Here is a 19,081-nt window from a genome sequence, read left to right as displayed (position 1 = left end):
TGTAAAAGTGGTGTATGCTTAAATTATTTTCAAATTAAATTATTTATGTAATTATTTTTTGTTAAATCAAAATGGAACATTTTATTGACTTTTATAGACATGTTATTTACAATGATGAATCTTGCACCAATTTTTAAAACAATGTGGTGTCTTACCCACTGCTAAAGTATGCCAAAAAGTTAATTCAAAATAAAATATGGCATAAAAACACGTGGTGCCACTAACTTATTGGAACGGCAGTTGATGGAAGAGTGGTGACGTTCACTCAATGCATCAAAGAATCTTTTTGACCAGTTTTTTGAAGACATGAAAAAGAGTTCTTTAATGTAATTACTAATTAATGTCTAGATGCACAGACGACACCAACAATCTACAAATTGCGGGGTGGAAAATTGTAGATAACATACAACGCCAACACACAATTTTGGTAGATACATTTTTCATGTAGATAGCATACGACGCGAGTTCCAAAGTGTTATCCATAATGCTTAACTTCCAAAGTAATATTTTAAGAATCGATTTGCACATTATAATATGTATTATATGTATACCAATTTATATTGTTATTACTTACCGTTAAACCTTTATTTAACCCTAACTTATTTAGTTATCTAACTATCTTAACTCTTCTTTCAACTTTGTTTATGCTTTTAATATATATTAATATTGTTAACAGCTGTCTTTTGAATGATAATTATATTTGCTAACATATAACGTGATTTAAAATGAAATACAAAAAAATGACATGTGTGTGCTTATTAAAAAAAAAAAAAATGAAACACGTTATGTAATGTAATGTGGGCGCATGTAAATCCCAACCTTTCTTTGTGTAAAATACATGTTTTTTACACGAAAAAAAATAAAATTCCACCGTTTTTTATACAAATTTAAAAAACATATATAATAATCAATAATGATCACTAATTGGTAGTTGGTCGAAAAAAATACAAAATACAATTAGTAAAAAATATTTATATAATTATTAATTATCAATAATTAATGACTAGTTAATAGTAAAAACTTAAATCAAATTTAAAATTTGGATTCATAATGGTAAAATGTAGTTTTAACAAAAAATAGTAGTACCTAGTGGATTTTACCAACGGAGTATTGTGCAGGTATAATATTATAATTATGATTAATGTGTTATAGGTAGGTAATAATTAAGTTAATAATATATTAAAGGTAATAGGTATCTATGGATACTATTACTGAATTACTCTAAACTGTCATAATAGATCTATGGTTTTTGACATATTATACAATTATGGACGTTACAATATTTATAACGATGTTTTATTTTTTATTAATGATTATCAAGTAAGTAATATTATTATTCATCACTATATTTATGATCGTATTGCCTAATCGTCCATCGTGTTTTACCGAGTCCTCAGCTACAGGTTATTAATATTAGATATGTATTATAATGTTAATATAATAATATTACCTATGTCATCTTCACTAAGTTAATTAGTGATTTTCGAAATTGGTAGTCAGACCCATTTTGTTATGTTCGTATTATTATTATTATTATTATTACTATTACACACACCGTAGTAATAACCCTCAAGCGGCTACGGCCATCACACACTCCCGCGCAACTGGTTGATTTTTATGACCAACTGATGTCACCGCCATAATTATAAAAGGGTCGTGTTTGTAATATAAACGACGCGAAAACATCGTCCAGACGTCAAATTATATTACAGGAAAAATATTTTCACTGCGCGGCTCAATATTTTACTACCAGTTTTCATCGTGATTTCAGAATACGTGCATTATATATATATATATATATATACTATATAGAAATAATTATGGGTAGGCACCTTTATATAATAGGTAATAGTACCTACGACGACTGTAGCGAGGTATGCGCATCGCACTATTACCAGAAACAAATAACGATAATTGCCCGCGCGCGCATTTTGACGACTACCGCTACACTATATAATACACATAATACGACTCCGGCGACGACGTATAATACGTTGTTATTACTTATTGCGTATTACATAGACACTGATGGCGTTTTGTCGTCGCCGGTCTCAAGTCCTCATATATACCTACATTACATGCTATATATCTATACCAATATACACGTATAATATATCGTACGTCGATATAATTTGTGCTCGTCTGCTGGGGCGGTAGTAATATATAGGTACATCATGTTCATGTATAATATTATGTACGTGAATGCGCACGTTGCCCATATCGTATAATATATTATTTTGTTGAACGACGCGACGTGTACTTATTAATTATTATAATTGTGGTAGACGTAACTATAATATACGTGATATTATCATGTATACGTACGACGGTTTTTTACTCCACACTTGTGGAGGTATGGTCATTACGGTCCCGTCGAAGGATTTAACATATAGTCAGTGTTATTATTATACTCCGAAAAACGTATTACAGTCGACCGTAAAATAAATATATCAATTACGAGTAGGTGCCTAGCGCTGCAGTAGCTGTAAAATATCGTAGTGACCATTAGGTATAGGTACATAATATACAACTACCTGTGTAGGTAGATGCAGATTTACGGTGAACTGAATACTTTTTCAATGGTAAATGTTTAATATTGTTATGTTGAAATAACCGGCATGTGTTTAGAATTCATATTACGTTTAAATATACGTTAAAAAGATATAAGATAAAAAAAAAAATGAGTATAAACAACAATTATAAAGAATAAATAATGTTTCAATAGTTTTCCGAGGATTGATTTGAGAAATTTAATTTAAATTCATATTTTATAATTTTTGTCAATATTATTGTAGTCGAACACTGTACAGTCTCTATGCATAATTTCTTATTTCCTAGTAGGAAGGTACATATGTCCCTACAATATACTTCAACTAATCTCCAACTATTTGTATCAAACATACTCTTATGTGAATTTATTCAGAAACATTGGATAGATATACATTTTCACTGTAATATCATATAATAAATATTAATAATACATTAAATATATTCGAATCCTAAGATCATAAATCATGAACAATTTTAACCTGAATTGTTTTAAGTGAAATACATATATAACTATATGATTAATCAATTGTCATTATTATTATAAATACTATTATCGATTTTTTTTTTCATTTAAATTATAAATGTATGAGCTATACGAATAATTACTTCCTATAACGATTCCTAAATGTTGTATTTCACTTATATAAACATTTTTTTATTTATGAAAAAAAAAGTAATGATATAATCTCAAAAACTGTTGTGTTGTACCTACCTATATATTATTAAAATTCGTGGTGTGGCGAGGAACACACAATATGACACATATTATTATCATCATCATGACTATCGCCATAGCCCGCGCATACGAGTACAATAATATAATATAGTTACATGCTCACATACATATTGTAAGACCGTCGTGTTTTCGCGGTAGTCGTGCAGCAGCGAGCGTTACCGTTACCGCTGTCGGTATGTATACACTTATATAATAGCTCTACCCGCCAAATGAGTATAATAATGTCTATAGGCGAATATCACACGAGAGACATAATAGTAGCAATAGCAGCATCATCTGTACATTTTGTATAAACATTTATATTATCATATAGGATACCGCGCGCGGCTGTGGCGATCCGGGAGACTGCGATTGTCAGCGGCGAAGAGGAGTAACTCAGCTTTGGGGAGGGTGAGGGGAGCGGAGGGGCACGCAACAATAAAATATCATATACATATAAGAACCGCGTGCGTGCGAATTCGTTTATGCGCACACGTCGTGTCGCATACACTGCAGTTACGTCGTACGCACATAGTATTATATATATATATATATATATAACAGTATATATCGTCGCAACACATAAAATAATATAATATGAGAATTCCTCGTGGGCGCTCGGAAGGAAGGACTAGAGAAGATAATGTGATGGCGCGTACGAGGAGGGGCAAAAACGCCGTAGCCGAGGAGACGCGGAAAGAGTAAAGCGAAGCGAAAAAAAATAATATATAAATAATAATAATAATAAAACCGCGTGCGTGTATATTATTATATATATATAAATATATATTACATAGAAAAGACGGAGAGGAGACTCGGGCGCGCGCCCGCGCGAACAATGGTCGCGAAGGTATACAAATAATAATAATACGTTGGAAAGACTGAAAAATAATGGAAAAAAAAAAAGGAATACAAACACGCGCAGCATAGAAGTCGCACAAATATATATAAAACGTCCGAGTGAATTATTATACGGTCTGTATATACATATTATACAAATAATATACGATTCAAAGAAAACCACTGCGGCGGCGGCGGCGGCGGTGGCACTCGACCTCGGTGGTGCTGGGCGGGTGGAGGTGTCGTCGTCGTCGTCCACTTGCGGTCTCGCGCATTTGCATAAACAATGACACGAACCGGCTACCGGATTCCCAGCTCGCGCGGTGGCGGCAGTGGCGGCGATCTCGACGACCGCGCGTGGGTTAGCCCCTTCGGCCGTCTCCGCGCCTAAACGCGCACGACTTCCTCCCGTATATACGAGTATAATGCGTATATAATAATAATAATAATAAGTAATACGATTTTATTTTTATTTTTTGACGTTAGACATTATCGTTTTTAAGTCGACCACTACGCAGTCCCGCGTTGAAAAAAAAAACGTTTTTGATCCGTTCGAAACGGACCTACCTATATTAAATACATTTTACTTCAGAGGACATCGTGACCGCACGGTTGTCTCCGATGTATAAATATATTAGATACTAACAAATCTGCGTATTGGATTTTGACTACAGTTTATGATTTATACACAAAAGTTAATATATTAGAACAAATTTATTGATTGTCGGATTTTCAGAGAAGAATATGGTATAACTTTGTTCGGATGGGGAGTTGTTTTTTCCTTTTAAAATGAGTTATAATTCCTCGAGTAATTCGTGTTTTCCTTAAATTTCTTTAGCTCTTTTTAAAATTTAAACATGAGAAAATAACTCTTCACTTGGGCGCAATGTATATTCTGCTCTACAAATCCGATAATAAGTTAATTTTCTCTAATCTTAACTATAAATAAGCTTTGATATAAAAGTCCAGTACGTTAATTATCTTACTATAATATTACACGTGCGAGTAGTTTCTGTCTTACAAACACGTAAAATGTAGAAAATCTGTAGTCAGTAAAACCGATTTCGTGTATTGTTTGCCTTTATATTTGAGTGATCTGACCTATTATAAAATTAAAAATAAATAATATTATTTAAGGGCTTAGGGAATATCATAGGACATGAGCTTTTGTTTACATAATTTAATTTTAAAATAATTCCTGGAAGATTTCAAATTGTAATATTATACTTAACTTAATAACTCACTTTAAAATTGAAATAATAACAAAATTCTATGTGAATAAATTTCCAAGATAATATGCTCATATTTAAACCTGATTATAGATCAATTCATTTTATTACGATTATATAAAAGTTACACAATTAATTCTTCTAAATGCAAATTTGATATAATAATATTATGTTGTACGGTTTTGTAAGACGTTACTAGGTACATACATGCGTTCAGCGTTCTATACATTATAATATCTTAAGTTTAATAATATTAAATAATTAAAAGAATTTTGTGAAATACGTATACATGACGAGTAAAAATAAAAATTTTTCAGGAAACGATTTAAGAACACATTTTCTTCGTGGAGAATTCGCGGTGTTGAAGTTCCATATTATATTATACTTTATAATACGTGGTTAAATTTTATCACTTGCAATTATTTCATCGTCCGAGCAATAAAATGGTGATTATCTATACCGTTTTGATTTCTTCATTGTTTATACGCCTTCGTTGCATGCATCATGTATTGTACTAAATTGATAGTCGTTTATAAATCTAGAAAACTAGACTTTTTTTAAATGTATCGGTGCATTTTATTTGTGGTGTTAATCTTAAGCACATCACTTCAATACACATACGAAACTAAAGATATGAAAACTAAACTTCAAGCAATTATAACACCATTTGATATGCAATTTCATGAAGAACTAAATTTTGTAAATGGAGTGCCTATTCTTACCAATCATATTAAACGGAATAACATTAAAACAAAAGGAATCTACATAACCATATGGTTAAAAAAAAATACTCAAGTAAGATTGTTTTACAAATTCTCCAGTTAAATAGGTAGGTACTTTATGGAGGACGAACATCTAAACTGTATAGTGTTAAAACAAATTGTTAAGTCGCTTTTGTACGAATTACCAATATGTTGTCTACATTTAAACAAAATTTTAAATACTTACAAGTATAACTATAATTAACTAATCGTTCAACATTTTATTTTTATTTATTGATATTATAAGAAAATAATATTCTAAAATTTAATTCACGTTCAAAAACTAAAAATAATAAATATATAATTATGATTATAATATAATTTGTAAAAAACGTTAATACTTCTTAAGTAAATGAGTTGCTTATTTGTAAAAAAAATACCTTGTATATGTATAACAATGATATATATAAACGTACTTACATTAAACTTATACAATTATACAAATATGCATAAATTTTAAATACATAATATATTTATATTTTATATCATAATATGTATATTTATAATAATACTTAGTAATAATAATCATAATATTATATTCTAAACAGAAATTAATCACAGCAATTTATAACTGTTATAAATTTATCATGATTAATAATTCTTAACAATAGCTCATTTACGATGTATTAAAAACCATTAGATGTTAAATAGTATTATTTATTGACATATTTGGGACCAATATAATTTCTATTATTTATTTAAATAAATACTAGAGCTACAATTCAACACACGTTATAGCGATCCATCTGACTACTTACAATGAAAAATAAACGAAAACTGTGGGAAAATGTCCATTTTTATATTTTATAAACTTTAGTAATTTTATAATTTTTTTCCTAACTATTTATACAATTATTTTTACTATTCGGAAAGGTCCTAATATGTTTGTCCTTCTTACAAGAAACTAATAAATACCACTACGATACTTATTTAGTACCAATTTCTATATAAATGTTTAAAGGAATATTTTTCGAAAGATCAAGTGGTTATCATCGATCAAGTGTACGATGCTGTTACAGACAAAATTAGCAAGCTCATAAATCCGTACATAGTAGTTATTCAACAAGACGAAGTACTGGAATCGTACAAACTTAAGCACTTAAAGGTTAGCTTATGGAATTGAAATGGTTACTTATATTTATGGATATATTTTTAATGTTATTTTTGTATATTATCAGGTGGTCAACTCTGAAGTAAAGGAAATGGTGTTCAACAAGGAGTCGAACAGCCATTATCCTGGTTGCTACGCTGACTTAAAACGATCAAGTTGTAATTTAACGACGGCGAGGGAAGTAATCCCAACGCAATACAGTGAAGTGGGTATACGAGGAAATATAATTCTTATAATCTTATGACATTAATATAGTTAATAGTCATATATACATTATATACTATGTTATTGTGTTTGGTTTTTTTTTTTTTAGGGTTTTTGTTGTTCTTGTAAGATGGCGGTCAATATCGAGCGACAGATGCATGACTGTCAAGGACGAAGCCGGTTTAAGCACGTTATCCACGCAAAGAACGCGTTAAATGAAGACATCGAAATGCTGATCAGTCGAATGGTAAACAATCTTGATTCGGATGACGAAATAATTGCAGAAGTCGCAAACAATACAGAATCATCACATACTTATAAGGAACAAATACGTGGGGGCCAAAACTGTGACTCCACAAATACGCCAGAATATGTCGACGAAGCGTATCGATATCACGAAAGCAGTCATTGTTTGGAATTCAGTGATTTATGGTTGGATCAGTATAATATTATGTTTATGTGTCTATGATTTATCGACACACGATATAATATTATTCCTGTGTCTAGCAGGTACAAAGTAAATAAGTTGGAATCTGCGTCATACCATCATTCGGTTACAATAAGTGTTTATGAAAAGTATACTAGGGATGATAGTATACCGTTGTACAGGAAAATCATTTCCAAAGTTAAGTGAGTATTTATCGTTTCCAAAAATATTATATAATATTATCTGTTACATGTCTCTATATAGCTATAATAATATTATAATAAATAGTTACCTACGGAAACCTGACCTTCGTTACTGCAAATTGATATTTAATACTCAACGTTTTCTTTAATTACATGTCAAATGAAAGATTACGTTGGGTATGTGATAATCATCCTCCTGAATGCAGTTAAAACCTAAAGAATGTCAGGTTTCTGTCGGCCACTTTATATATATATTATATGGATTATAAATATAATCATATATTCGTGTTATATTAAATACACAGTCATTAATCATTATTGTATAGGTATAAGTAAATTTGTATATCTACCACTTGGATTCCTGGTTACGTGTTTAGAGTAGATTAAACATCGCATTAAACTATTACGCTTCAATCTGCAGAACACTTTTTTTATAATTTTTTCGAAATTTAAAAAAAAATTAATTTCTACTATTGCCTCAAAATATTATAAAAATGAATGTAGACAATAAAATAATGCACTTTCTGGAGGACGGTAAATAATTATACTACAACCAAGTTGACGCTTTACATTTTTAAAACTAAACACCTATTATTAAAATAAAAATTTTTAAATTATAATTTGTTACATAATTAGGTAAATTACCTACTATTTATATTATTATAGTAATTCATAAAGTCGTATTTCATTTACTAAAAAAGCGATGATGTTGGTAACACCCTCTATTATTATAATATTATCATATTATGTCATTAGTCATTACTACAGTTATCCTATTACAAAAAAGCAAAAACATAATATGGCGTTGTAAAAAAGTATATTTGTTAAGTAAGTAATATTTTATAAACGCTTGAAATAAATAAGTGTTTTAAAATGTAATTTAAATCCCAAAAGTCATAACATTTCCATGATATTTTAATGTATTTTTATTATTTAATATAATTTAAATATGAACAAAATTAAAAAATATTTAATCAACACTTACCAAAAATAAATTACACACGTAAAGTAATATTGAATAGTTATTAAAGTACTAATGAATCATTTGAGTATGCGATTAAAAAAATAACTAAAATTAAATAGGTTAAGTAACAATAACCAAACTTATGAAAATGACGAGACAAATGTGGAAGCAAAATATGTAGCATTAATATTTGGTGATGATCAATACTATAGTTTAGATATAAATAGCGACAGAATTTTGATACCAGAAAAAATATCATCTATAGATGAACTTCATAATCCACAATCAATAGGTGATTAAAAAAAGAAAAACTGTATTTATTAATTTTATAATATTCTAAAAACGAAAAAAAAAAATACTAATTAACAAAACATATTCTAGACGATCCAAAGAAATATTTGATTGTAAATGCAAAAAATATAAGTATCAAAGGTGACGAATGTAATAAAGTTGGTGTATCATATGAAGCGTTCTTCAAACAATACAATAGATGTGGAGTGAAAAGATCTAGCTGTTTGAATAACCAACCATCACATTTGTGGAAACATGATATGGTATATTAAGCATTGTTTAAAAATAGTAGTATATTCTTTGGGTTAGGTAACTAATAAAATAATGTTTAACAAATAATTTAATAATTTACTGCAGCTAATAAGTAATTATTCGCATCGATATAATTTCTTTTTTAAAAATATAGAGTATTTTACTAAATGCATTAATTAAATATTAAATGCAATTACTACAATTATCTTATTTAAAAATCCACTGTAGTATTAAATCCTGTTTATTAAATTAAAAATATTAAGATATTTTATTATTTTGTATTATTACAAGGATGCAATTGAGTCAGAAATTCCAGGAAGATATTTTTTAGAAAATTTTGTTAAATTTCCACAAGATGCAAATATAGTGCAAAATATTAACGGGACTGAAACGTTAAATTTGCATTATGAATTGGATTATACTAGTGAATTATTTATCCATAAGGAAACAAATTATAATAGTATACTTTCGACAAGGTAATATGTATATTTTATATAAAAAAATATTTTTAGAGTTTAATAATAAGATTAAATAATTATATAGTACATTGTATCAATAGTTAATTTGTCAAGAATAATCTGTTTAAGATGCTTAAGAGAGCTTTTAAAATTATACAATTCATATTTATTATATAATTATATTAAACTTATAATAAATACAAATTACTTTTTTTTTATCTTTTTTATAATCAATATTGTATACCTTCATTCATAGTAGGTTTATAATGTATAACTTTATTACATTCAAATTTTAATTTAAATAATACATACATTCAATGATTTTTTTTTTAATTTAAAAGGTATTCTTAAACATTTAAATTTATAAATATATTTTTAATTATCCTTATATAATTATTAAAATAAACAAAATATTTATTATTTGATCAACAATGTATAAACAAATAAATAAATATCATTCCTAATTGTAAATTTGTTAACCCATAGCTTAATTAATTTAAGATATTTAGTTGTATTGCAATTTGCAATAATGTTGATTAAAATATATTATATTTGAATAATATTATCTTTATAAAATTAATATATACATATTTTCCAGGATTAATGGACAGAATAAATTATTGCTCAAACACCTCTAATAATATATTTTATATTTTAATATTATAGATCTCTTATAGAAATTGTAGAAATATATTCAGATGCAACTAAAAGTGATCAAACTAAGATAGTCGCAGCAATCTATAATATTGGAATGAAGGCCGAATTATTCCAAGTGCAATTATTAGAATTTCCATTAAATCCAAAAAAAAATTGTACTCAAATTCAAAGTCGTGATGTATACATTTTCCCTTTTCACCGACATAATCACATTTTTAATTTAAATGGACCACTTATCAAGTCCAATATCAATTGCACACGTAAAATGATTTTTTTGAACGTCTAGTAATATAATATGAAAATTTAAAAATTTAAACTATTTTTTAAACAGTGCAAGTATTGGACAAATGGAATAAAGTAATGGCTTGGAGACACGTTCTTATTAGCGAAGCCAACCGTTGTTTTTGTGTGTGGAACTGTGAATGTGCTTGTACAACAATTGAAGATCAATTATTTGCATCGAACTGTAAAACGATGTCACAAAAAGCTTATAATGGTGCTGGCTTTCGAGGAGCTAAGCCCCAAATGAGTACACTCGATTCTATTTCCAAATTGAATATAATTAAATTTATATTTATTTTTTTATCATCATTTTTCACCATTAAGTTTTTAATTAGTATAATGTACAAAATGTATGAACACACTTGAAAATGTGTCAATATATTATAATATTATACAGATTTACAAAAATAATAAAAGCAAAAATGATAAGTTAAAAATTTAAAATAATATTTAAAACCTAAATATATATTATATTATGTATACATATAGTATATGTTATTCGGTGAGTATGATAAAATAGTTATTCCTTTTTTTCTGTACCTCCGTAGTGTAAAACAATTTTATTGAATTAAAAAAAAAAATGAGTTCAGATTTAGACATTTTTATATTTTGTTAATTGTTTTGGAAATAAATGATTAATTGTAAATATTTTCTTGATCGTTACTTATATAAATATTTCTATAATAACAATAAAAAAAAAAAACAGTATGAATAATATTATGTATACATTTCTACTAACTATGACAGTATGAAATAAAGAAAATTATATATAAAAAAAAAAACGTATAATATGTATAACAAGGTTACTTTTTTTTGTGATTTTAGGGATACTTAATGAAATATATTAAAATAAATTTAATATTTATTATTCAACTACCTACTTATTTTATTTCTACTCGATATGTTAGAACTTAGAAGACATCAATAATTCAGATTTTTAAATACAACAAGTTATACTGAAACAATAATCAACGCCGTAGGTATGAATTATGAATAGCAAAAAACCAAATACAACATAATATTCCGTAAACCCTCCTCAAATACGTGACTTAATAGTAAACATCATTAACCTACCTAACTCAATTTATTTCTTCCTTCGACAATTCAAGATTTGTAATTTATGACTTTCGACTATTGTAAACATCATTTCCTGCATAACTGTCGAAATAATATATTAGCCTTCGACCGACGAAAATATACCTACCTGGGTATACAATGGTTTGGATGGTAAACGTAATGTATACTATTGTGGGATATTTTTGATAATTATTATGACGGATGTAGGACGAGTCGCTATTTTGACTCGACGGAAACGTGCACAGAGGTGACGGCGTTAGGTTAAAATAGTGAGTAGTGTTTTACAATAATTAATGTATATAATACGACTATTTGATTGAAAATATGTAAATTTTTATGTAATTTATTCCTACTCCGATGACTATAACATTCCCATATTATATCTGTATGTATAATATATCAAACATAGATTCTCCCCTATATTTCTTGTGTTGAAATTGTGCAAAAATAACGATCAATAAGTTAGTTTCACATAACACTCGTAAATAATAATAACAATTCCATAACCATGAGCCACGACTATTAAATAACACTAAGAAGGTACTTTAATATAATATAACTACGCCTATTATTTATTTGTGAACAGTAAGGAATCGTCTCAAAAGTGTTAACATATTTGCCAATATTTTTTTTACACAATTTGAAGTCATTATAAAATAATATTTTTGAAAAATAATAATGATAAAAAATATAGCGCTTATAATTTATTTCCATATGTATATAGGTATTTCAAATTGTTTTAAAAGAATTATTTTCAAAAACTTAAATACTTTTTGAGATAATAATAATAAGTGTATACTGTTGAGATGATCACCAATATATAGCAAATAGCGAAAACACTCTACAAAAAAGATTAAAAGGATACAAATCCCTCAAAAAAGGATAAAAAGTTCGGAAAACTATATTTGAAATAAGTTGATTGTTTATTAAGTAGGTACTATAAAAATAAAATTAATTAATGAAATAGATTAAACATTACATATTTATTATTAGTCATTACTACTAGTAATAACTTCAGATTATTTTCGCAATAGGTATAATACATATTATACCGTATAATTTTAATGTCATATTACATTATTATAGGTAACGATAATCGATGATATGATGAAATAATACCTATTAATTATTATTGTAATAAAAAAATTCGAAACACGTGCATAAATTAACCAAAAATATTTCCGGTGTTTAACTGTACCTACTGCAATACGAAAATAATGACTTATCCATAATGCCATAATATATAATTTATATATGTATAAAAAGTATTGTTACAGATACCGCATAATACTATATTATATTATGTTAGCAGATTTAACATTATATATGTATTTAAAATACGATTTAAGAATGAATATCGTGGTCACATTGTTTTTGTTTATATTATATTATTACATTCGTTTGGTTTATTATTATGATTTTTTTTTTGCAGTTTCTACATATTGTATATTTTACTTTATAATATTGTGCCATATACGAGCGCCGCTCGCGATACCTATATAGGTATATTAAATGCCTGCCGCAAGAAAGACGTGTGTGGTTCGTGACCAGAGGTCGATTTTTGAGATCAAAAGAGTGGTAGATAGAGGTACACGCGGAAAATGCGGCCTTTATTATAACTTATAGTATTATAGGTACGCATATATTATGTGGTGAATATTAAGGCGATATTAATAATCCTATACACGACGAGGTAGAGAGCTGGTCTTCGGGAGGCACACACGAACTTGCGTTTACGCACGAGCTGCAGGAAATCAAAACCTTAAGCGAGTTTCATTCGGTCGCGGCATTATAATTTAAAATAATATTATTGTTATATATTAGGTACCTAAACCTAAGACTGGACGATACAGTTCAATTTCGCGAATTTGTTTATCCGATGTGCTGGCCATACGTTTAATTCGGGGTTGTTCGTTTTCTGAGAATAATAGGTATTATTATTATGTACCGTTGATCCGACAAACTTCGAACAGGACGATTTTTATCCCGTCTCAATTTTGTACCTTTTCTACCGTATAGTGTATATACTAATACCGTATAGTTATATAATATAGCGTAACAGAAAAAAAAAACCCAATAAACAAAAAACAAAAAAAATACAAAACAATAATTTTACCGTTTATTAATGATACCAAGGTTTTACTTATGAACAACAGTTTTTGAGTAACAAACATTGTCGAACGATACTACAGTTAGGGTAATAAACACGATACGTCATGTGTTATATAGTACAGTGCCATGATATTATTATGAACCCGGGCCACAATCACCTGTCCCAACCACTCGCGGGCCATTATTTAAAAAATATAAAAACCACTAGACGATAAGTGGTGGTCTCATATTTTTTCTTTTTTATAAATTGTTTATCTCTTTCTAATAATAAAATATATTATGTTAAGTTTGTCTAAGTGTGTGAATTTCCGTGATCTCAAATAAATCCTAAGTACGATATTAATATTTAATAGGTAATAAAATAATTATCACGGCGTCCTGTATAGGCTTTCTGAGTACACGACTATTATGGGTATAGTTTTCTGGTATCACAATATAAATCTCATAATAATAATATTATAATGAATTAATGACTAAAATGTGCAATATAGTAAATAACCGAGAATGACGTAATATGTAACTAACTGGCGACATTAGATTTTATTACCACGTTAATTTGTTACATCAAAATTGTAATTTATTTCATGTGTATATAGTGGAAAATTATCGTTATGCTAACTTCAAACCTGTTATAGCCACTTTTATTTTTACCATAAACTTTTCTCCCAAAGAATCTTTACGGATATAGGCTATAATATATATATATATATATATATACGAATTAACGTCAAACGAAGTTCACCTTTTTTGAATTATCATACGATATATATTAGTATATATCTATTAACCCAGTCACACTCATCATCTAAATTACTAGATGACACAATAATAGATTTACAATAGGTAAGTACGCGCAATATATTATTATTATTAGAATTTAGAATTAAGAACTATAGTACTCGTTTTAATCGAAATACTTAACTTTCTACAAATTTTAAAATGTTTAGCTGTCATTAATGTCGTGTAAATAGGTTTATTATTATATAACTTTACCCCGCTAAAAAGTGCTCACAGTTCTATTTTATATATAATATGTATATAAACGATTACATTGCGGTCGGGGACGGATGATTTATTGAAACATTCATTGTACGACGGTTCGCAAAACGCGACAACCGTTTGACTCGACAATTGTGTGAATCGCGATTTATTTCAATCGCCTACACGACCAAACCTGTTCTTTCATTTGCATAACATAAAATTAAAAAAAATATCAGCCAAGTAGCTATACTATGTTTATAATATATATAATATATATTATACGTGCTCCTTTCCGCCAAACGTGCTAATCTATCATTGATTTGCAGTCCGTAGATAAAACACACGGCGTGCAAATAACGTTTATAAATTATAATAACGTCGTATTATAATCCTCTACCGGTGTTTTTGAAAATGCTATAAAATACTCATGAAACGCCACTGGAATATAATAAACGCGTGTATAAAAGAAGTCGTACACGTGCGACTAGCGTGAAAAAATTCAAAATAATGCTTTGGTGACCAATCCGTGAATAAATTTAACAACGCTCGTTAAAAAAATAAATACACGATTTCGAAATTGTTGGAGCTAAACTGTCAGAAGGTTTTGTTATGTTTGCCTTCTATCTTAAACCGAATGGTCAATTTAAATTTTATAAAACGCGAAATATATTTTATAAACAGTGGAAGTCATGGAATATTAAAAATTTCAATTTTAGAATGTATTATTATTTACGTTATGTAATATATTATAGTAGATACTATAAAGGTAAAATATTTATGTATGATTTATGTGTTATTTTAATTTAATCTAATATTTATTCAGTGCTGTAAAAAATACTTTTAAAAAGTATTTAAGTATATATACAAATACATTTTTTTTTCAAGTATTAAAAATACTACTTAAATACTCTAACTGTATATTATTTGAAATACTTTTCAAATACTTTTGGTTTTTTAAAGTACTAAACTCAATAGTAACTTCTTCTTACTTGCTAATAATTTGTATATATATAATTAATATTATATTATTTAATATATAATAGATAATATTATATAATCTAATGAATTAAATCGTAATATATACATATTATGTAGTTACCTACATAAACAATTATTGTAAATATACATGTTTATTTTATGCAAATTTGGAAAATGGGACCAAATTTTTATTTTTATACTTAGTGTCAGTAGTATCATTATATTATCAGACGTATTAAATAATTCTAGCACTATTATCCATCTGTTTGTCCACTTTATTGTGTCTGGGTGACTTAAATGTGATGAATAAATTTAAAATAAATATTGTTGAAGAAAGTATGTCTGTGATAAACACGCGTTTCTTCAATAATAATTATATGATGAATTCGTATTTGGATAGGTAGGTACTATATTATAGGAGAGCTAGTGTATAATGTACGAAATGTTTACGTTTTTTTACGCGACTTGTTAAGAAACGACAACGATAACCATAACAATAAAAACTGAAGTTATAGTGGTCACTATTAGTATGATTATGCGACCGAGAGAGATTATGGGTAAACCTTAAATCCAGAACACTACGACGACGACGACGATCAGGGGCTCACGTGGAAGTAGGGTTATTATAATATTACGCATACACCTGGTATAGGTTACATACCTATACATCGCGCGGGTGTGCGTGCATATGTTGGCGAGTCGGTTATAACCAGTCGCAGCGGGCGGCTTTAAGCACGCATAATAATATGATACGGCAACAACAACAACAATAATCATAGTAATAATAATAATAATAATAATAATTACGGGCCACTGAGCATTCCTATATAGCGCATCTCCTCGCGACGGGGTGTTGAACGCTCGAATGGCCGGCCGGAGGTAGTAATACCCCGAAAAGCGATATCGTACGTGATTTTTCCCACTCGGACGAGATTTAGAGTCATAGTTAGGGTATGGTCATTTAACGCTACGGCCATATACAGCATCTCGACGTCGCGCGAACAACAAGACTCGCCTGCAGCAGCTGCAGCAGTGACGCGATGCACGCATTATAATCATAATGTATCATTTATTGTTATACCACGAACATATAATACATACATTATAGTAATGGATGTACATGCGGTGGGTCTCACCTATGTACGAGATGATGTGCAGTTTCTGACTAGGCAATGCAAATACCGAACATCCGGCGATATAGATCAAACGCATTACACGATCATCGCTACGACGACCGCATTTTTCCATTAAAACAGGCGTATACGTAAACCGTCATATTATGCGTGATTAATATATTTGTACATAGTATTACGTTTACATAAGATTAAGCATTGTACCACTGTAATAGTGCAAGGTAGGTATACTGAGATAGAAGTGACCGGCAGACGTAATTATAGGTATAATAACTTTCGGAACATCTGAAAGCCTTTAAAAGAGCCCTACCCCCTTTATACTTCCGAGTACACCGATTATTAGATATTAAACATTGTTTTATTTTCTTCAAAACTGTTCAATCTTTTTAAATTATTTTATGGATTTTACTTATTTATGTGATGGTTAATTGTTGTACATTTTAAACGAAATTTTTCTATTATTTTAATATTCCTAACAGGTTTTAACCTAACAAACTCTCCTATAATATTTAATATTAATTAGTTATAAAATTATGTTTTCAGTTTATCGTACAATACAACTAAGAATAATTATCAAATAAAAAGCGGAATATGGAGTTCATTTTATAATATTTAAAAAAACAATTTATCTGGCTGAATTAAGAATAATTAGTTACGTTATTTACGTGAAACTATTGACAACCCGTGTTTGTTCTAAAACTATTATTGATTGTTATTATATGTTCATTAGTTGAGTTTACATTCAGTTCGTTCGCGGTAATACAATCAACAAAAATGAATAAAGGGCATACATTTACCAAAAAAATTAATTTGCTTTGGTTAAAAAGATGTTATCATTGTAAAAAGATAAAATTTTTTAAAAAAATGTACAACTGTTCATGTGAGTTTATATTATGCCATAAAAAATGCCATGAGAGGTTTATACAATTGGAAAAGTCAACTGAAATTACAACCATTCAAAGTGAAACTATAGAAGACAAAAGAGACGATTTAAAAACTAAAGAAAATGAGCAAAATCTGATTAACCAAGTACAAAACACTAGCTTAGTTGTTAACTTATTACAGATAAACCCATGATCCATATAATTATAATAATAATATGAGCATAATTGAACATACTAATATTTACAATTTGAATAATTGCATGGATAATTAAATTTGGACACCTAGACTATAGTATCTTTGTCTATTTCCTATTGCCCATTTCTTAGAGTTTTCTTGCATAAAATGTATGTCTATAGTTGATCTATACATTTATGATAAAATTTTTTTACGATGTAACACTCAACATTTATAAAATATAATGCATGATAATATTTATCATTGTTTAAAATCATAATTGCGTAAAAACAATATAATATATATAATTGCGGTAACGCCCCACGTAACAGAAATAAGATAGAGCAATAGGAGGGGCCCCATTCTAAAAAAAGATTAATTCTGCTAATCGCGACTCTAGTAAATATACCTTCAATAACTAAAAATAATTCAATCATAATATTGCTTAGGATATACACGAAATGGAATCTGGTGAAAACTTTTTGGACAAGACAAATAATATATTAACTTCAGCTGTTAATGGAAAAGATCTGCAGGCTACTGGTCAAACAAATAAGTAAACAATATTGTTAATAATATCACAGGAATAAGTTATATACATTAACTCTTTCCGGCACGGTGGGATACACGTAATCCCACCAAAAAAATAGCCCGTCCGACACGGTGGGACAAATAGCATACCACCTATAATCTATTTTTTTTCTATTTTTAATTCGTCTGTTGGTTTAATTTAAGATATTTAATATGTTTTCTATAATATATAGCTAATGCATATAAATTCTTAGAAGGCTAACATT

General features: G+C 28.4%; 1 protein-coding gene across 1 annotated transcript; it reads left to right on the top strand.

Annotated features, from left to right (window-relative positions):
* The first annotated feature begins 5,895 nt into the window (after positions 1-5,895).
* Positions 5,896-18,844, top strand: LOC132919027 (hapless 2-like). The gene is made up of 11 exons (XM_060980380.1): positions 5,896-6,129; positions 7,274-7,411; positions 7,520-7,842; positions 7,921-8,040; positions 9,124-9,296; positions 9,386-9,558; positions 9,839-10,023; positions 10,672-10,817; positions 10,994-11,191; positions 17,956-18,254; positions 18,734-18,844. The coding sequence occupies exons 1-11, from the start codon at positions 5,896-5,898 to the stop codon at positions 18,842-18,844; spliced, it is 2,100 nt and encodes a 699-aa protein (XP_060836363.1).
* The last annotated feature ends 237 nt before the right edge of the window (positions 18,845-19,081 follow it).

This window comes from Rhopalosiphum padi, chromosome 2 (genome assembly GCF_020882245.1).
Source record: "Rhopalosiphum padi isolate XX-2018 chromosome 2, ASM2088224v1, whole genome shotgun sequence".
Taxonomy (NCBI): Eukaryota; Metazoa; Arthropoda; class Insecta; order Hemiptera; family Aphididae; genus Rhopalosiphum; species Rhopalosiphum padi.
The sequence above is the reverse complement of the archived record's forward strand: the minus strand, read 5'-3'. Positions and strand labels throughout refer to the sequence as shown.